The 21,731-nt window shown below is 30.8% G+C and overlaps 3 protein-coding genes across 5 annotated transcripts in view; 2 read left to right on the top strand and 1 right to left on the bottom strand.

Annotated features, from left to right (window-relative positions):
- LOC125052291 (condensin-2 complex subunit D3-like) overlaps positions 1 to 15,735 on the bottom strand; it is a 42,006-nt gene extending 26,271 nt beyond the window's left edge. Inside the window, exon 1 of the mRNA XM_047653038.1 lies at positions 15,540 to 15,735. The gene's annotated coding sequence lies outside the window, so the exon portion shown is untranslated. The remainder of the gene's footprint in view (positions 1 to 15,539) is intronic.
- LOC125052297 (tetraspanin-13) lies at positions 4,152 to 11,870 on the top strand. 2 transcript variants are annotated; one of them, XM_047653047.1, is made up of 7 exons: positions 4,152 to 4,483; positions 4,561 to 4,725; positions 5,060 to 5,158; positions 5,232 to 5,357; positions 5,747 to 5,878; positions 6,878 to 6,974; positions 8,401 to 8,519. In XM_047653047.1, the coding sequence occupies exons 1-6, from the start codon at positions 4,424 to 4,426 to the stop codon at positions 6,950 to 6,952; spliced, it is 657 nt and encodes a 218-aa protein (XP_047509003.1). In that variant the 5' UTR covers positions 4,152 to 4,423; the 3' UTR covers positions 6,953 to 6,974; positions 8,401 to 8,519. The 2 variants fall into 2 exon arrangements, with proteins under 2 accessions (XP_047509003.1, XP_047509002.1); XM_047653046.1 differs by lacking the exon at positions 6,878 to 6,974 and having other exon boundaries at positions 4,156 to 4,483; positions 8,401 to 11,870.
- On the top strand, positions 12,358 to 21,709 carry LOC125052295 (uridine phosphorylase 1). Of its 2 annotated transcripts, XM_047653043.1 has the most exons (9): positions 13,656 to 13,794; positions 14,299 to 14,471; positions 14,685 to 14,808; positions 15,202 to 15,363; positions 16,995 to 17,180; positions 18,320 to 18,458; positions 19,114 to 19,307; positions 19,643 to 19,716; positions 19,781 to 21,709. In XM_047653043.1, the coding sequence occupies exons 2-9, from the start codon at positions 14,314 to 14,316 to the stop codon at positions 19,887 to 19,889; spliced, it is 1,146 nt and encodes a 381-aa protein (XP_047508999.1). In that variant the 5' UTR covers positions 13,656 to 13,794; positions 14,299 to 14,313; the 3' UTR covers positions 19,890 to 21,709. The 2 variants fall into 2 exon arrangements, with proteins under 2 accessions (XP_047509000.1, XP_047508999.1); XM_047653044.1 differs by lacking the exons at positions 13,656 to 13,794; positions 14,299 to 14,471 and adding an exon at positions 12,358 to 12,500.
- The last annotated feature ends 22 nt before the right edge of the window (positions 21,710 to 21,731 follow it).

Raw genomic sequence — 21,731 nt, 5'->3', positions numbered from 1 at the left:
AATTTTGATTCCCTTTGAAATTTAGCTTAATTTATAAGAATAAACCTCAAACTCTTTATGTCGAATCAAAATCCGCCTAAGTCGAAATCCTCCATAAGTTGAAAACTCTATAACTCGAATTTTTTGGCGTCTCCCTTGATGTTCGACTTACCGAGGTTCTACTGTACCTCAAAACATCCATGTTGCACTTGTAGTACCGAAACTCTGTCCAGCCAGAAGTGAGCCCATTCCCACTTATAATGGACAGTGGGTATAATACACCTTAATACCTGAGTGCGAACCACTCACCATGATACTTAAATTAATAGATGTTATTTATATATTTCAGGATATTACAAATAAAATCATTTTGGAAACAATTGATATCCCAAAAGCAAATAAAGCCAACAATGACAAGGTAATAAATCAGTTTTGACATAACTTGAATACTAAAAAAGCCAAACAAAGGTGTGCACAACAGTGACAACATAACTTAACAATTTCATTATTTTGTAGGATTAAAGAAAGGTTAAAGAAAATCATGTCGAATTGAACAACAAGAATCCCCAAACAACTCCAAAGAAACCTACAAGGAAGACACCGGTATTATATTTAAATTATCTCTATCTCTAAATAGAATAAAAGAAAGTTGCTATCCAGGTCTGTAGCATGTGCTACAAATTATATTATTAACACATTTATATAATTATATTAATATAAATGTGTTAAAAATTTTATAATATGAATTATAAAAAAATTTAAGTTTTGCATGGACAGAGCTTAAATTAATATTCTCTTATTTGTTGCAGAAGCAAGTAGTAGTTTTAGTTTTGGAGAAGCCTCGTAGATGCACAACCAAGTAATGATTAATTTAAAATTACAAACCAAAATTCTGATGAAGACATTAGAGTCACTTAAAAATAAATAGTATAATGAAATAAAAATGTTTTAAAGATAAATAGTGTTTTATTTGTTTAATGTAAGAGAATAATAATAAATATTTATTTAATTTATTTTTCAAATGTAAACTGAACTTTATTGACTTTAATGACTCCTTTTCCAGTCTTTGATTATTTAATTGTAATTAATTATTTGCATGCAATCAAAAACTATTTTTAATAATGCCAAAGAAGTATAACTTCTTACGCGCGTACATAAGTACACGCACCCTTTTTTTTATTAATAGATTGTTTTCTTAGCCTGAAAAATCGATTAAAAAATAATCGATGTTTCCTAAGTTTTGAATTCATTTCAAAATAAACACGTTACATATTTTATTTATCATGGTCTTATTCATTAAAAATAAACAATAGAAATTGACACAAAGTAAAGTTTGAGATTAATCAAAATCGAAATTAACCTAATCTCGTTTTGATAGATTTTGGTGAAATTTGATAGATGAGTTTATGCCTTTATACTTTTGTTGTCTTTTTTATTGTATGTAACATTTTACTTTTAAATTATAGTGTTCAATTCAAATTTAAGTTTTTATAAAATTAACTGGTTTTATCATCCTTTCGATGTTTTATAAAAACACATCAATGCATCGAGTATATTAATATATCTTCAAAGCATCGGATCTATTCAATGTATTGTAAACATCGATGTATATCGAATATCCCTAATAGTTCGGGGTCCGGGTTATAAAAGATCAGACATAATGTCTGGAGGTGGCAGATGAAAAATCGACAATGATTCAGTTTCAATTATAAAAAGAATCGATTATTTTATAACATTAAAATCGCGAACAAAAATTGATTTTAATCCATTATTTCCATAATCGATTATTTTTTTTAAAGGCTATCTGCACTGGTCTATGTAGGTAGGTATATGCCCATTGCATATTAGATAAGAGATCGTTAAAGTGTGCAAGTTCGTTTAAAAAGTTTTTGACGTTAAACAACTCGAAAAATAGATATTTAATTCTAATAATATACATCATGTCTCTTGTTTCTTCTATTAACCAAATTTAACAAAACTTTCTTTAAAATGTAGTATTTTTTTATTTAAACTAAAAAATCAATATACTTACAAGTATTTGTGATACGATACTACATATTATAAAGATAATTTGGAACTTGTTTCTTCTATGTCCAGGCCCAGGGGGACTGCAGACTGCTTTGTTAAAATGATCCATATAATTATCGACATCGGGATATATTATTAAGCAGTAGTAATTGTATGAGGTTCAGTAAAAATCTTATAATTTTTTAATAAATCTCTCCGCATCGTTATATGAGTTTGTTGTCTAAAAAGCCAAAGATCCCGATCGGCGATCAGATGCAGAGCTGTCAACTCTGAAACCTAGCGGCTGGTAGAATGCTTCTAAAAACACAGTAGATTTTCCGAAATTATGTTGTAATTTATATTTGAAATACGCTATAATTACCTTATTAATTTTGTAATATTATGTTTAGAGTTAAAGTTGAAAAATGAGACATATTTTTAATGTTGTTTGTAAATTGTTTTTTTGAAGTTATACTTCTTTAGGCGCGTTATAAAAAATTTATGAGAGTGAAATTTTACGATGCGCGCGCACCGTGACACAAAATTAACAGAATGAAGTTGCCCACGGAAGATGCTACGGCATTGGATATAATTTAAAAACAACATTCGAATAATAATAGAATTTATATTACACTTAATGTAAGAGAATAATAATAAATATTTATTTATTTAAAATGTAAACTGTACTTTATTGACTATAATGACTCCTTTTCCAGTCTTTGATTATTTAATTGTAATTAATTATTTGCATGCAATCAAAAACTATTTTTAATAATGCCAAAGAAGTATAACTTCTTACGCGCGTACATAAGTACACGCACCCTTTTTTTTAATTTTATGGCAATAGTTTTAACTTTATGCCAGTTTCAAGTAAAATTGTAAACTGTTTCAATATTTTTATAATATTATGTTTTTTAATCATAGAGGGAGTTGGATTCAAATTAATACAGTTGTTTCGTGTTGCTGTATGGCCTATGGCCATACTTTAAAAGTTAATAAAAAACTCAGATCACAACACAAAATATACCTAAGACGTACAATATACGTATAGTAGATATAGTAGTTCGTAGGTAGGAAACAAATAACCTAAGTAAATTAAAAAGTTCTAAGTATTTATCAAAATTCAATACATACACGTCCACCAAATTCGTTGGCGTAATATCTTCCAGCTGGAATCACGCTATTGGGGGATTCCCCGACGCATAAAACAGTGTTGTCAGTAGAATATAACGAAAATACCCTAACTTGATGAAAATAAACACTTAAACTCGCTAAAATTATTTTAGTCAAAAGACAATAATCATGTATATCTACAATATTAAAAAAAAATACGACCTTCAATGGGTATTACGGTGTATTTTGCTACCGTTATTATAGTCGTACGGTAGGTGGTAGATCTTTGCTGATTACGGTGTTTTACCGTAATTACGGTGCAGTTGGCAACACTGATCAGATGTGTAACATTTCGTACTATTTATTTCAAGTGACCTCTTTCATTTTTTTTCTAATACTTTTGACTCTTTAGGCGAGACCGCCGCCTAAAGAGTCCAACTTCATTACAAAAGTAGAATTTGTAACTTGTAGTCTTAAGTCCCGCTTTCCTTTGACTCTTCATTCGACTATCCATAACTGCCAAACATGTCCAATTTCATTTTCTAGGTTTCCATGGACGTTCTTCAGCGTTTTCTCATGAGCACATAACTGGCTAGTCAAATTCACAACGGTTCTTTGATTTTTGGACAATAACATCTAACTGGATTTAAATGAAAAATATTCCTCGTGCAGTGAAATTATATTATATGAGTCAGTGAGTGTATAATGAAAAATAATATTGCTCCCTTAGTAACACAAGGGCTTAACTCAAATTTTGGTAAAGTGAGGTTTTATTACTGTGTCGATACTAATCATACGAATAATAATACGTTAAATTGTAAGCAGTTCGTTGAGGTTCACAATCTTTCGACAGTTTATAATCTCGCGAGATAGATTACAATCTAACGGTGTTTACAATTTTACGGTGACATATACATTTTGGCTTCATTCATTCGTAGTCAGTTGTGTAGTTCTGTGCATTGAATTATTATCTTTGAAAACTTTATAAAGTTTGTTTTTGCCTGCGGTTTAGTGTCTGATGTACATACTACATACTAATAATATGTAGTCTGTGCTTTTTATTCGCCAAGAAATTTTGTTTACTCTGATTTCCATAACAGTATAAGACATAAGTATATTGAATAATTATTTTTCATGTTAAGCTTTTCAAAATTATTTTCCGTAAAATAAATAAAACTTATAGATCAGTTAACAGTTAGTCCTAAGCTAAGACAGTTTTATTTTTAAATAATTGTTGTTGTGTTGTATTCAATTCATACAAGTAACAGCTAATATAATAAAATAAATATATATAATAAGCGATTAAGTGAAAGTCAAGTTCAATATGTGTGGAGGTTTTACGTGCTCTAAAAATGCTCTTATAGCATTAAACATTCTCTATGTGGTAAGGAGCGATTAATTTTGTCCTACTTATATATTTATGTTGTTATTTTTAATGTTCTTAATAAAATTATTTAACAGGTTGTGGCCTCAATTCTTATATCAGTAGCTGTCTATGGCCAGGCTTCAGCTTTAACAACCTTACCTATAGTTGGAGGGATAATGGCTTGTGGAATTTTACTAATTCTAATATCACTACTGGGTTTAGCTGGTGCTGTGAAGCATCATCAAGTCATGTTATTCTTTGTATCCTTTTTATGAACCAAGCCATAATACACCTTCTGAGATCTACACTAATGTTTCAGTTGCCACAGAACCTTTTTATTCATGTGAGATAGGTTTTTTTGTGCAATATATTTGGTAATAATAAATCATGCCTATCAAAACACATAGGAATGAATCAAATTTTTATTCCTTTTATACCTTTAAAATATTTGTTGTAACATTTCAATATTGTATAATTAGAGATTGGCATTTAGGTTTGTGATTAATATACTAATAGATAAATGTAATAATTTAAAACACTAATTACATCCGTCTTATAATAATATCAATACATTTTCTTAATATAATATAACAGTACATGGTGATTTTATTTCTTTTGTTTCTGGTGCAGTTTTCAATTGCTTGTGCTTGTCTTGGAGTTAATTCTGACCAGCAAGAGATGCTGGCACAACAGGTATTATTCTTTTACCTGAGCACAACCTCATTTGTTTTTACATTACTACACATTTGTAAAATTTTATGTTCAGGGATGGAATTCAGTTGATCTGGATATGAAGGAGCAAGTGCAGGAGAGATTCCAATGTTGCAGCTTTAAAAGCAGAGCAATTGCACCAAATGCCACCTTGGATTACCCTTCATGTGCTGTTGTTGATGTAAGACAATTTAAACATTGTTATTGAATATGTTGGATAGTTAGAATATATTATTTAATATTAATTGCTTTCTATGTATCATAGGGAAAAATTCGGAGTCAAGACTTGACAAATAATGTGTTAAAATACAATATGTTTTGACAAAAAAAACATACTCTTTAAGTTAGAATCCATTATTAAAACAGCTGTTGCTGTTATTGTGTATGAAGATTTGATGCCTGTGGACCTTTTGCTGTAGTTTATATTATTGTTCCTTAACTGAATAAACAAAAGTCAATTGTGTACCTTAAAAAGAAAAATCCCTTGGTACACAGCATACATTATATCAATTTTTTTAAATATTTGTTGTATTTATCTATGTTGTATATTTAGTTGTATGTTTATTTCAGGGAAATTGCTGTAACCACATGACAATCACAGATAAATGTAAATGTGAGCCATGTATGGAGAAGCTGAAGGAAACCATAGATTATGCATTTAAACTGTGTGGTGGAATTGGACTGTTCTTCAGCTTTACCGAGGTAACATATTTAATTTATTTTGCATAGTCCCACTTCTTGGCCTCACTGTGTAATTTGAGGAAATAAAATTATTTGGCTTTAACTACTAGGCTATAAGAGCCTGTTTTGAATTAGTTACCTGTTGATGCAGAATACTGGTAAACCATAATATAATATATACAGGTGATATTGTTGAGGAATCCCTCATTTTGCCTTAACCAAATTACCTAAGTAGTAGTTGTATGGTAGGCAGGTAGTAATTTTAGATAAGCATTTCTTGATTCTGGAAATTTAAGTTTAATTTATTCTGTTAAATTGTGTCAATAGTATGATATATTATGATAAGAGTATCTTTGTTATTTACACAGATTTTATCTCAAATATTTAACAATCCTGTCACTTTATTTATAGAAGTTTACAAAGTATCTTCTTTGTAGCAGCAAGCGATACAATGAATCTACATAATTATTTCTCTGTGTATTTTTAATTGTGAAAGGCATGTTATTTATACACAAGTCAGGCACACTGTGGTAGTCATGAATCTTAAGTGCCCACAAACAGAATTGTTCTGTTTAAAATCTATGACCACAAGAGAAAAGTCTTTACAAGTATTCGGAAATGGGCTTGTAGATTAAAAGTGACAAAATATCGCTTCTGTGCAGGAAGACATAATCATATAATATCCATTTCTAACCAACTGACAGAAAGACACATTTTTAATTTCATTGTTTTTGAGATAGAGAACACAAGTGGTTTTTCAACAAAATGATGCTGGCAACTTTCTTTAAATGATATTAATTTTATTTATTAATATCATTAATAAATAAAAAATAATTATGACTTGACTCAAACTTAATAATCGAAAATATATGATTACTTCCTTCGATGAACTATACCATTTCTTAACGAAGAAACGAAATAAATATCTGGAATATATTATAAATGTAAATAAATTTACATAGCTAACAAGATCTTTGTGTTTAACAACCATTTTTACTAATATTGTAATGGATTTTGCAGTTTCTGGGTGTGTGGTTGACTGTAAGGTATCGCAATCAGAAGGATCCACGTGCTAACCCTAGCGCGTTTCTTTGAATGCTTTGTGGACTAATCAAAGGTGGAATGGTTTCGTGTAACATAACTTGTGCATGCACCTTTTACTAACATTCGCATGTGGCTTATTGTATTGCGCTAGAAATCCGTAGTGTATAATTCGCCTTAGTAACAAAGTATTTTCAGATACATGGTACAATATGAAGATTATTTATATTTTGGTGCATAAATGGGCCCTAAGACAAACTTATATTTTGGTTCATAAATGGGCCCTAAGATAAACTTATATTTTGGTGGATAAATGGGCCCTAAGATAAACTTATATTTTGGTGCATAAATGGGCCCTAAGATAAACTTATATTTTGGTGCGTGAATGGGCCCTAAGATAAACTTATATTTTGGTGGATAAATGGGCCCTAAGATAAACTTATATTTTGGTGCATAAATGGGCCCTAAGATAAACTTATATTTTGGTGGATAAATGGGCCCTAAGACAAACTTATATTTTGGTGCATAAATGGGCCCTAAGATAAACTTATATTTTGGTGGATAAATGGGCCCTAAGATAAACTTATATTTTGGTGCATAAATGGGCCCTAAGATAAACTTATATTTTGGTGCGTGAATGGGCCCTAAGATAAACTTATATTTTGGTGGATAAATGGGCCCCTTTACAAAGGCTTAAGCTATTAGCACTTAATAAACACGCTTAACTGTAACTGCAAGCTCACTCAAATAATGACTACACTTCATTTTCGTGAAGCATTCTATAATTGACCGTGAAGACATTCTTTATACTAGGTCCTTATATATGAAATTGGCGTTTTGTATGGGAGGAACGAAAAGTATATTTTTTTAATAATTTAATTAATCAAAGTATGTACTATAGTTATCTATGCACTTTTGCCATATTATAAGTAGTTCATTGATCCTTTTACTAAAAAACACATTCGGACGTACTCGTAAATAACGCGATATTTCATGTTTTCCATTTTATAAATAGAGTGACGCAAAGAAAAAAAATAAAAGGGCACAAGTAATTAACAAGTCTTACTTCTATGTCTCTATTTGCGTATTCAATTTTTCTTGAACACAAAGATGTGCTCAATTAATTTAACTTTTAAGTAAATAACTGATAATATCGTCAATATTGACGATGTCGTCATTTTCGCGTTTCCGAGTTAATAATATTGAGATAAGGATTTCTTAATGTGGTATTAAAAATATAGTGATATTGACATGAATCAACAATCTACATTTTCTTTTACCGGGTATTTTTAAATATGAATTGAACTTTTTAGACAAAAAGGCAAACTTTTGATTAGGGGCATCTAACTAACTGCGTCATAAGAAAGTAAAATTACGTAAATACGTCTTTATAAAAAAACCGCTTTTGAGTAGAAACACGATGCCGCTAACTTCATAGCCGCTAGAGCAGTTTATAAAAAGTAGAAATAGAAACAATTCTTATATGTATCCCTATGTTTTAGCTGTTCGCTGTATGGATCGCCCGACGTTATCGCAACCAACCGGACCCAAACTACAAAGAGCCACATGCTGTATTCCCTAGACAAAACTACTTATATTGATTTTTAGCATATCAGTGTTAGTATAGTAACTTATCACAATACTCTGCTTACGAAATTATTTACCTACTTATTTGTAAAAACTAAATTAGGACCACCGTTGTCTTTCTCTTAGGCTGAAATTTATAGAGCGCTCGTAGGGTAAGATTCAGAGTCTAGACTTAGCACAGGATCCTAACCGTGTGATAATAATCGTTATTGTGTTATATATGATATGATTTTTTTTTGTGTACATACGATGACTTCGATCATTAATAACCAATATACGTGTACCTTATTTGGTATTCGTATGGCCATAATACTCAGTGTATTGTAATAAAACGAGGCTTCAGGACACGACTATTAAATATGAGTGTTGGTACAATACTGATCTATATTAAAAAGATCGATACATTTATATTAATCATGTAGGCACATACGATAATTTTACGGGCCTGGTATGATAGCCTGGCATCAGGTAGTGAACAGTCTCAAATCCAATAAGGTTTTGGCAAGTCTCGACTCTGTATCTTACCCACAAACATTGGTTACGCTAAACTAAGATAAGTACAGTGTTGTATCAGGATTTGAATTAATCGTCTTGGGCTAAGAATTTACTCAGGTATATTCTTTCATCATTTTATAAGTACCTTTATAAATTTCACCCTTCAATGGGACTTAAGACCGATTTAGTCTTAGTATTTACTTAAAAGAACAATAACATATAACTTGACATATGTTACTATAATTATGTAAATATGCTGCTGCTGCTATATATTTCGGACACTTTCATTAAATTTTAACAATTACTTTAACAGCATTACCAGTGAAACTTCATAGAAATCGATATAAAAAAAAATCTAGAAAAACTCAACTATAATTAATTCTTTAACAAATTTCAACGATAATATGTATTTTTAACGTACGTGTTTTAAATTTTACCTACGTGTAATGTTAAAAAAAAATTATAAACGTACTATAAGCCTCAAAAAGAGTTAGGTCTGATATTCAATCCTCAAATAAACTTAAGTCTAAATGCACTCAAACTAGTCGTTTGTCTCGTTACATCACAATGTAAACACAATTTAAGGGGAAAGAGACGAAAGAGTGCAAGATTTTAGTTTTATGAATGGGGTAATTAGTTTATAATCCATTAATCAACACTCCGTGATAAAATGTTTTTTTCGACTCATGAGGCATCAAATTATTTAATTAACGTAGGTAAGTCAGCTTAGTACGTACGTAACACTGAAAATGTTTAGAACTGGCCAGTTAGAAACATTGCTAATGAAACTTTTTTTGAATTTAAATTTTAGAATTCTTGGTATATTGCATTCATTTGTCATTGACTCTTGTTACACGTGATAATTAACCGAACGCGAGGGAATTTTTGGTCAATGATTTATTATAACTTTCGTTTTGGGCTTACTCAACAAAAAAGCTATGAAAAGCTGCGATTAGCATTTCTTAATGAAGCCCCATCTCGTGCCACTATTTACAATTGGTTTAACGAGTTTAAGCGTGGACGTAGCAATCTCAATGATGATCCGCGTGAGGCACGTCCTTTGACAGCGACTACTAAGGATAACCTATAAGCAAATACGGGCAAGCCTAGGCATTGGAGTCAAGTTCAAAAAATATTACACAAATATTTAGGCGTCAGGAAGCTTTGTACCAGATGGATTCCCCATACTTTAACCTACGACCAGAAACACGGCGGTGACTCGAATGCTGTATTTGAAATCGTCGAATGCGATGAAACCAGGATATATTGCTACGAACCCGAAACCAAAAGGTCATTTCGCGACAGTTGTGCTAGAAGATGGAAGGACAGTTACTGCAGACTGGTATGTCAATCGCTCTTTGCCTGTTGTCTTGGAAAAAATTCGACAGCAGCGCCCTCGAAGCAGGATTCTCCTTTAACCACGACAATGCTTCAGCGCACTCTGCAAAACGGACTGTTGAATATTTGACTATCGCAGGTGTCGAGACAATGAGTCATCCGCCATACAGTCCTGACCTGGCACCCTGCGACTTTTATTTATTCCCAAGCACTTAAGATAAATTCGATATGTTCGCTTTACGAGCCCTGAAGATGCGGTGAAAGCGTAAATGCCATAGAAGAGACCCCTAAGGAAAAATGGGCCCACTGCTTTTCTCAATGGTTCCATCGAATGCGACGATGTGTAGAGAGGAACGGAGATTACTTCGAAAAACAATAAAAGTATTGGCAACTTTCTACATTAAGCCGTTTTTCATTTTCTAAACATTTTCAGTGTTACCTAGGTAATGCTCAAGAATTTAAGCATAATTTTATGAATTATGACTAAATATGTCTAGTTTATTTAAATTTAGGCGTTTCAAGACTATGTTTCTTAGCTCTTCCTAAACATATTTAGGTTTGTGTTCGAGAAACAAGTTTAAGCCATTTAACACATTACATATTAGAGGCTATCAACAGTCTGAATTTTTCTAAGAAGTGTTAATCTGTATTGTATATTTATGTTATAAAAAAAAAATATGTCGAATTATGGCTTTTAGGCTAAAATGCAGATTTTCTTGAATATGTATTATACGTTATTCCTGCAATATTTTAATTGTATGAATTAATTTTTCTTGCCAATTATGTTTTAATGTATATCAATAATTGGTGTCTCATTTAGTGGCATTTGTGTATGCACCTTATTCAAATGTCAAAATGTCAAACTTTGTCATCCTTGCCACTTTTGTATATTTTTGCCACCTTTTTTGTTTTTTCGAAAATGCTTAAACGTGTGTCCCTCATGTATGGTTAATCCCGATATTTGTATCTCTTCAACCAGGCTGATAATAGTGCATCTCATACTAATCGGGTGTCAGAGTTTCCAGAAAGGTTTTTTATTTAATGATGGTTTTCGTATTGTTTTTGATAAAAATTGGCTGCTATGATAATTTAGATATATTGATTACCTATAACCCCAGGTATACGAGTTTACTGTCTACATCTAACCGAGTAAACCACTGTTTATATATGAATTTAGGTTCCAGCCCTAAGTTTTATAAATAATAATACTAGTCGTGCCAGTGATTTTTTTGAATAAATCAGCAAATCAAATATTCTCATATAGGTTATTCATTATGAAATATCGAATTTTAGTTTTTGTTCTACGTAATGTGAAAATGTGAATGTGAAATAAAGGAAATTACCGATTAATAAGTTCAATTTTCTATAGTTTTAATTTAGATTAATTTTTGCTGTAGCTTTAAAATCTCAATTGAGTTCTTTAGGTTATAAGATTAGTCATTTTGTTAGCTAGATAATTGTATTTTCTGAGGAACAATGGTAGTGTAGCTTTACAACTACTTCAATCTCCTGTGTATATGTGGATTAAACTTAATAAAATGTTGCGCATTGACATTTTTGTATTATTTAAAATTCCACCTAATATATAATTATCTAAACAATAAATAGTACCTCACATACGAATGATTATTATTTTTACCTAATAGCCTCGTCTGGAACAAATCACTTGTTAGCGACACGGCTGCGTGTTGCATTTCTAATTATGAATCATTTTAAGTTACTCGATTGCTTTGTACTTGAGCAACGATAAATTATAATATATAAGTAATTTCATTGATATGATCGTTTACAGTTATACAGAACCGGAACAAGAACGCGTCTTAGTCTAAGATGAACGTGCCAAGAAACTCTGATATCCTACAAGAACATTTTATATGCCATTGCCGTACAATCTGTTTTAATAAATAACTAGCCATTTCAACTCCCTATGAAAAATTTCTTGATATAAAATGTACTGCTTTAGCGTTCAGTTTTCTGTTATATATGAACGTGGAAAGCTTATCGCGCTCTGCGCAAGTCTCACGCATTGTCCGCACCCAGCCGACAGGGCGACTCCCCGTAAACCGCGCACCAGTTTGCTCTCTGTACTCATCGATCCACCATCAGTTAGATAATTATCTTACAATCTAGTGTAGTGATTGCATACAACGATGTCCTTCGATACTGATGAGCTTCGTGACGAGTGAGTAATTCAGTTTTATCAGAATCACTTTAATAGAACAAGTTATCGGAAGCAATATTAAAAGCTGTAAAAGAAAATGATAACGACCTTCAAATTTCCAAGCACAAATATTCGTATGAATAATTGAAAAGTATTAAGCTTTCAACTATTCATACTTTTACAACACATTATACTACGACTATAAATGGTGCAAGCATATAATATCCTACTATGTATTAAGTCAACTTTAAGTTATGCTTTAATCCCGTAACTATAGTACTACATTTTCGATTAAGTAAACAATAAGATATCTAGACTAGTTATAATACTAGAATCTAGGGTGAACTTGACTTGACCCCATTTTCCTTCTAACCTAGTTTAATTCAAGTAGGAATAGTATAGTTGGTATATCTATGAAACACATAAGCGGTAAATTATTACAAATATGGCTTTATTGAGGGTTTTACGAGTATATGTTTATATGTAAGTAAAAAAAGTATAAACGTATTGCGTCAAATATTTATTGTATCTTCTGATAACGTTTTATAAAAATACGTAATCGAACGTGTTTCAAGAATATCGTATTTTAAAACTTAAATTTAGGCACTTATCTAAAAATTCCGTGATACGCAGTTCGGATTTAAACACGTCATCGATTATCACGCAAATGACGACCTCTTAATGTCATATATGTTTTAAAAACGTTAGATTCATTGATTACTTGTGCCAAAGGTACATTCAGGTACCTACGTAACTGTGTCATACTTCTAATCTTATTAACCAGTATTGATTGGAATTGGTAATTAATCAACTGATGACCTGAAAGCACAGCTTGATTTGTTACCCTGTGTATGTTACTGTGTCATCTTTTATGTACAATTATACCCAAAAAGCTCTTGAATAAAACATGACATAGGGATAATCCCATCATTACGATTTCGATATTTAGATACAATATTACGTTGTACGACAAAAATTGACATTATAGAGAATATAATTTATCCTCTTTATTACGGGAAATATAAAGAACTAATTAATTGTTTGGGTCATAACATTTTACATTCATATTGACCAAATTCGTTAATAAATTCGAATAAAACAAAGGAGGCATTTAAAACATGTTCGCATTTCTCGTAATTTTCAAAGCTTCATAAATTGTTTTTGTGTTATTGAACAGCACATTGTAAGTGTGAATGGTTACCACAGTACCACAATAACGTAATCACAAGTGACTAGCTGTTTAACCACATTACATATTGTGCTCTCCGTAACAACACGTCGATTGCGCTGATAACAATCAAAGAAAAATAAGTGGGTAAGTATTTAGAAATTATTTTTATTTTCATGTCGCATTTATTTTGAAGTCTGCTTCAACACATTTTTTATAACGTCCTTTGAGATAATATTTGAAAATATACAACTTAAATAGAATTATTAATTAATTAAAACTAAAACGTTAAAGACGTTCTATATATTTTTATCAATAAATTTTGATTTAAGTGAGCTGTTACATAGTTAAGTAATACAGGCACAAATACCTACTTTATGCTTCTCGGTTATTTAGATACCTATATTTATTAAACGATTTAATAAATATTTATATAATGATTGCATAAAAAGTACAATACCTAAATATATTTTTATGCAATCATTATATAAATATTTATTAAATCGTTTAATAAAAAGAGGTATCGAAATAATATACTTATTGTATCTTAGAGAGCACAAGTAGATATTTATTTTCCTGTTTTAAAATAACTTTAATTAATTAAATTTATAATAAATGAAAATAATCTATCTATTTATTGCATGTTTACAGCTTCACTATTTAAATATGTCTTTAAATGGAGTGGCCGTGGAAAATGGCGTGAAGCACAATGGTGAGAAAAATGGAATCTACCAGGACAGTTCAAATCATCAGCCACATCGAACGACTTACGAAGAGGAATTTACCCAAAATTACCCGGAGGTCGACAATTTGGATGGTGTTAGGTTATAAATAAAATTACAGCTAAAAATATTATAAAATACATAAATTGTTTTGTATTATTTGTATTAATATAAAACTGTTATCTAAAATAATATTATTGTTTATATATTATTATTGAGCTAATAAAACCCACGCTATCGTGAAAATAATAATTATTCGCCACTGTTTTGATATGGAATCGATTCATCTTGTTTTATAATATATTATTTATATAGGTATCCGGATGGCTCGGTGCGTCTCCGGAATCCGAATATTGAACTCATGGATCAAGACATATTGTACCACCTGGCGTTGGGAAGTGGCTCCCATGACTTGGTCGAGATGTTTGGGGATGTTAAGGTATTATTATTCATGATGGTTAACATTTACTAGGTACTTTACTAACTGAGAATGAAACAAGTTTGTGTAACACAAAAACAAGAACCAAGAAACAGCAGACATAAAGACTTAGAAATTTATATGTTTTACACTAATAGACTTATATAGATATGCAAAAATAATGAATTAGTTTTCGTTGTTCTTTTTGGATGATATATGGTAGACATCTGGCAAACGGATTCCTTTTTTATATGCTATGGATAAACCACGGTCTATTTGTGATCGATTGCATTGTCTACAAAATTCAAAATCCTTCCATATTAATATTTAATATTTTCATATATCTCTCAGTTACTATATAAAAAATCAAGAAATTTAAATAAAATCCATTGGTCCAATTATTTTTTGTTTTAGTTTGTCTGCATGGGCGGAACTCCCAAACGAATGGAGCAGTTTGCCTACAACATAATGGCAGAAATTGGCCACAAATTGCCATGCGGGACTACGCTGCAGGACATCAGTCATTTTTCCTACCGCTACTCTATGTATAAAGTTGGACCTGTGCTGTCTATAAGTGTAAGAATCAAGTTAATTTATATTTCAGTCACTCGTAAATCCAATTAGAAGTGAAGCTACCATTGTTCAATTTCGTTTACTCCACATAAAGACTACCGAAAATTACCCCAACTTAGCGAAGTACCAACAAACATTATAAATAAGAAGTATAACTATAACCTTTCTATCGATCTTACCCTTTCATTGTATATGTTTCTTTGATCATTTTTCTTTTATATATTGCAAGTAGGTCAGCTGACGTGTATCTGGTTAGCATTTTGTCCTTGACAAATCTGGACTATTTTGGTATCTCAGACGAATGATTTCCCATTAGAGGTTACTCAGGAATGAGAGCCGCAGTTCACTCTGCTGACAATACAATATTTTAGTATAAAATTTATATTTGTTAATATAATAATATTATATTGTTGATAATATAGATTTTTGTATTAATATGTATCAAAATACATAATTAGTTTTGCGATAGTTGAAAAAATTCCATTTAGGTACATACATATTTCTTAATGTTCTTTATTTATTAATCTAAGTATGACTGATTTAATATTTGATCGCGCTGATATTTTCAATTGGGATACATGAGCTGCTTCATTGTCTTGACTTGATTGTCTTATGTTTTATGTAATTGAGACGAGTCAACAATTTATATTGTGTGTTGTGGGATGCATTCATTCATTAGCATTGTCCACGTCAAAGAAATGGTTACATAAACGATGTATAAACTTAAACATTACAAACACATATAACATTGGTAAATGATTGTTTAAATTTGCTTTGTATTAAAAATACTGCTTACTAATCGTAAAAACAACACCTTAAACTTCTTAATAAAGTTAAAAATAAAAATAAAATAAAAACAATAACAACAAGACAACACCAGGAAGGCACAGCAACGAACACTACCCCCTCTCAAAAAAATCTCAAAAATAGGAAAAGAACCTACCAAAATACAAGAAACACATCTTTCAAGACAGCTGGTCATCGCGAAAGATCAAAGCCCTACAAGGATATCATCGTTATACCACTCAAAACAAGCAATTAAATAACATGGATATTTACAAATAAAACAAAAAACAATATTTATACATGTCAAAGACGCATGGCAAGGAGCTAAACATTAAAAAGCTACACAAGATAAGACACATAAAAATAACAATAAGATCAGAGATGAAAGCAATTGATGCTCTAGTGGAATGGACGGGTCATGCAGCGTGCCTCAGATCACAGGTGGACAAAAACAGTAACTACATGGAGAGGCCCACCAGGCAAATGCTACGTTAAAGAGGCACGTTTGATGGGCTGATGACATCAAAAAGTCGCGGGTGGCACTCAATAGCTCGGGACAAAGAAACATGGCAAGCAATGGAGGAGGTCTTTACTAGAGACGGTTCCTGATACATGTTAACTAAAAAAAATATTTACTAACACATAGGGTAATTAGATAATAAGTGTATCAGGAATTAAATTAAGGCTTAAAATAAATAAAATCGTAAAACCAGTTTAGACAAACGGTGACACAATCCTTACGATTGTAAGACGGAAAACGATTTCTGATAAATTATTTAATTTTGAAATTAATTTATTGTACCAACATATTGTGTTAAATCTTTTAAAATAAAAATTCTTGCCTGCAGCATGGTATGGGAATTCCATCAGTGGGCATTCTACTCCACGAAGTCATAAAGCTTATGTACCACGCTAAAGTTCGGGACCCCGTGTTCTTCAGGATAGGGACTTGTGGCGGTATCGGTCATGAGGGTGGTACAGTGATCATTTCAGAGGAAGTCGTCGATGGAGCACTTCGTAATGTCCTTGAATTGGTAAGATATTAATGAATTGGTAAGGTTATAAAATATAACTATTTAGACTATCGTATTAGAAAACTGTCTTATTCATAAATGTATTAAAAGCCCTAATTAGTTAAAAGACGGTTTGTCAAATATCACATTTATTTATTTTGAAAGTGACACAAAAGAATATTCAATAGCTAATTCTGGTTTATAGTAAATTTACTAATAAAGTGATGGGATGGTCTAACAGAATAATTTATTTATTATAGTAAGTTCTAAATATTGTTATTGTTTTAAAATGATGAAAAATAAAAAATAAACTTTATTTTTAAACAGTAATTACCAATAAACTAAATTGTTTCTGTAGTAAAATCCAGGTTAAAATTATAGTTTAATTGTCCTAATTAATTAATAAGAAATTAAAAATATAATAATAATATTAACTACAAATATAACTTTTAAAATAGCACAAATTATTTTGTACAAAAGTATTATCTTCTAGCATGAAATAAATAATAATACGATTAAATATATAAACGGTGATTTATATATGTTCTATATAGGTACATAATATGATAATCAAAACCCATTACACGTAATCAGTTGTATACAAGCTTTTATGTTATCGAGATAAGAAAATCAATTCCCGTATAGATTGCGATAAAAGCATTATATCGTGTTACACTAAATAAAGACATTTTTACTTTTACGGGTCTACATTCGTCATTACATACTGTACAGTTCAGTGCCAGGGCCAACGATAACATTCCGACATTTCGCAAAGTGATTGTATATATCCTACGCAATTCTTTAAAGGTCTTTATAACTGAACTTGTTTTATTGTTAGATTAAATACTTAATATCTTAAGTAACAGCACTTTTACTTTTATCCTTATTGACATTGTTCACAAAGTAACCGAGACATCTTTACCGTGGTATGAACACTAAAAGTTATATTTCAGATAAACTATAACATTTATTATTCACTTACATATTATTAATTAATATAAGTCGATAATAAAGCATCAGTTGTTTCAAGAACTCAATTAATTATTTTATGTAAATGTCACGAAACAGTTTTAATAATGACGTGAATCATGTAGTTTTTTTTAAATATACTTCACTAGCAGAAGTGAGTGAATAAAATATTCATTTTTAAATAATTACAGACAGTTCTTGGAAAGACGCTTCAAAGACCAGCAAAATTGGATAGAAGGCTTGCACGAGAACTCAAGGCTATGGGAGATCCGGAGGATCCTTATGACACAGTGACAGGCAAAACTATGTGCACTTACGATTTTTATGAAGGTAATTAATTAAAACGTCTAAATTTTATCAGCTTTTTCCTTCCTTAATAACATATATGCATTATATCAGCTTAATATGGTTAAATAACGAGAGCATATTTTACTAGACACAGAGGATAGATCTGGTAAAAAACAAAACATACGTAAATGTATAATATCGAATACTTAGTTCGTTGGATAGTTTTAATGATGTGCATATATATTATTTCAAAGGAAAATGTGGTAACAACGCACTCTCGACCCTTTTGACATTGTGATCGGCTAGGGTGGCGGTACCTATCACTTAAAATCAGCTAAGGCCTGCCCGTTTGTTCTTTAACAATAAGTACTATAACGTACGATGAACCTTTTAACCTGTTTACTTTAAATGCCCGCACGCTTTTCAATTTAAAAAATTTCCTTGACCTGCCTTTTCTAAGTGGTCAAATGGTTTTTGTCTGCGTCAACGGAATAATTGGATCATTTTCAAAGAGTTTATATATTATCTGCATATTATTTTTTCGGAATTGATAAGAATGATCTACGCAACTAAGAGTTTAAGTCAATTGGCTTCTAGTGGTTTACTAGTCTTTTTTGTCTTAAGCACATTTTTAATTTTACTAGCCTCCTTTGTCAATAATAAATTACATAGATACTCATTATATATATCTACTCAGGTCAAGGTCGTCTAGACGGTGCATTCTGCGACTTCACAGAAAATGATAAAATGGAATATTTGGAGAGTATTCATAAATCGGGTGTGGTGAATATAGAAATGGAGTCGTTGGCTTTCGCAGCACTTACTCATCATGCTGGTATTAAGGCGGCTGTCATCTGCGTCACCCTATTGGACAGATTGAAAGGAGATCAGGTATATTGCATATTATCCGGGGAGATCACAAAACGGCAGTCTTGGTGGCTAACTCGGTTATAAAAGAATAGTTATTAAGCGAATTTACGTTTGTTTGTAAAAATGGCGGATATAATCTGTTCTGCAAGTTTTATAGAGATAAAGTTTTGGAATGTTTCATTTAGAAGACAAATGTAATTTTTAATATCCTTAAAGGCTAAACACAAAAATTCATTGTCGCTATGTAAATCTTGCATTGTAGCTAGATGTACCTACACTTATAAACACGTATAGTTTACTAAGAACAAGCTTGTCGCTTACCAAAGAGTGAAAAAACTAAATTACTTTATTTTTAGGTTCTAGCTCCAAAGGAAGTCTTGGATGAGTGGCAGCAACGTCCGACAAAACTTGTTTCTCGCCACATTAAAAGGTGAGTATATTCATAAAATTGTTGACGTGAAATAATTGGTTTCTGACATATTTTTGTTTTACAGATACCTACAGATGAAAGGACGTCTGTCCTTAGACGGACATGGTTCTATCGCTGTAAAGAGTCCACGTAGATTCAAGCTGGTCCAGCAAGAGTCTGAAACCTACGACTAAAATATCATAATTGCGTGACGAATGTGGATTTTCAGAGAGATTTCCGTTGAAAGTATTGCGTAGTTCGAATGATACATTTTATCAAATTACTGAATAATTGTTTGCATTGGTCCTAAAAAAAACTCAAATAGCTAAACGTAATCATGTGTAAAATTAGTCAATTTAATTCAAAAGTAAATCGTACAAAACCATCAAAATTGAATTCACACAATAATTACTGCCACAAATATTTAAATATTTCTCGTTGACGCGTATGTTGCCATGTCAATAATTATATCACTGTTAGCATTAAGTATAATTATTGGTATAGTTTATTTTACAGTTCGATATCAGAGGATAAAAATAATAGATTTTGATGCAATGAATAATTTGTTTGCATCCTTTTTTATACCATACACGGTTGTAACCCAATGTGTTTTACATTTTGAGGACAATTATTTAGTTAAGTGCCAATACATATCTGTATTTCTAAAATGTATACTTAACCTAGTTTTCATTATTTTCTATGAATTTTAAAGCTGGAACTTTATAATATTTTACTTATTTTTTACACCTTCTACTAACTTTATAAATAATCCATTTCTAATACGAAAAATGATTACTATTTTGCAGAATTTAAAAAATGTTTAGATAAAAACTTTGTTAGTGTTTTTAAAGTACTTAAAATGGATAGAAGAGTTTGCGGTAGCGTATAGACAAGTTTAAATAAAATATTGTTTCGTTTAATAATGTTGAGTAAAGAACTAATTATTTAAAAATGCATCCAGCGTTGACCTTGTATTGTGATTGAAAGTATAAGTCTACGTAAAATTAATATCTTATTAAAATGCGGTTCAACAAATACTTGAAAAATTGACATTTTTTCATGATTTTTGTGTTTTATATCTAATGCAATGGCTATTGTTAATGTATGTCTGAGACGTTTTTCAAAATGTAAGGATAAAAATGTATGATTAGTAGTTTGCCTAAGTAAGTTCCTAAGTGTTAAGATTTCTGTTGAAAAGCTACTCCTAAGATTTTTGACTCAGCACTCTATTTAATTTTATAATAGGTTTATTACTGTAGAACGAAGGAACAATAACTTATCATAGTTTAGTATCGACTGAGGTCGGTGTGTTTTAAAATGTTTTAACTTTAAATGTGCTTCCACGGAATATTGTATTTTATTGTTAATTGTTCATGCACAAACTGTTGTCGATGCTTACGGTGTTGATATCTTTTATAGAATCTCGACACGTTTATAGTAATATTATATAGTAAGTAAAACGATAGTTATCGGAAAACAAATAAAGATCGCTTGCCATCGATTAATCGTAGTGTTGAAGATGTAACAACACGTTACAAAGGAGTGAAAGAAATGAAATATAAATTTTTCAATGGGCGTTTCGTGTAGCGGCTAGATAATCGAAGATTAATCACTTGTATTAAATGGCACCAATATCTTATAAGAATATGCCTAGTACTTTAATAAGTGTTAAAAGGATATTTAATAATAATCTCACTTTATGTTATTATTGTTCAAATATTTGGATTCTACAAAAAAAACTGTTCAATCTCTTCCTAATATTCCATTTGTTGAGAAATAACATATCTATTTAGCAATTTATCTACATATTGTTACCTTGATCCGAAATTCAATGTAATGTTAACAAATTACAATATTTTCATAAATGGTATATTCCCATGAAAATGTTAGGTTTATATACTACACAATAAAATTTTAATATAATGGTTAATAATATTTATAAGGGATTCGAGATGTTCGACTTTAAGGCTTAAGGTGTGTTAAATAACGAATTAAAGGAATTTTGTTCTCCAAATGCAATAACTTTTATTTACTCC

This window comes from Pieris napi, chromosome 9 (assembly GCF_905475465.1).
Source record: "Pieris napi chromosome 9, ilPieNapi1.2, whole genome shotgun sequence".
NCBI classification, from domain to species: Eukaryota; Metazoa; Arthropoda; class Insecta; order Lepidoptera; family Pieridae; genus Pieris; species Pieris napi.
Note: the sequence above shows the minus strand (reverse complement) of the source record. Positions and strands in the feature narration are given on the sequence as shown.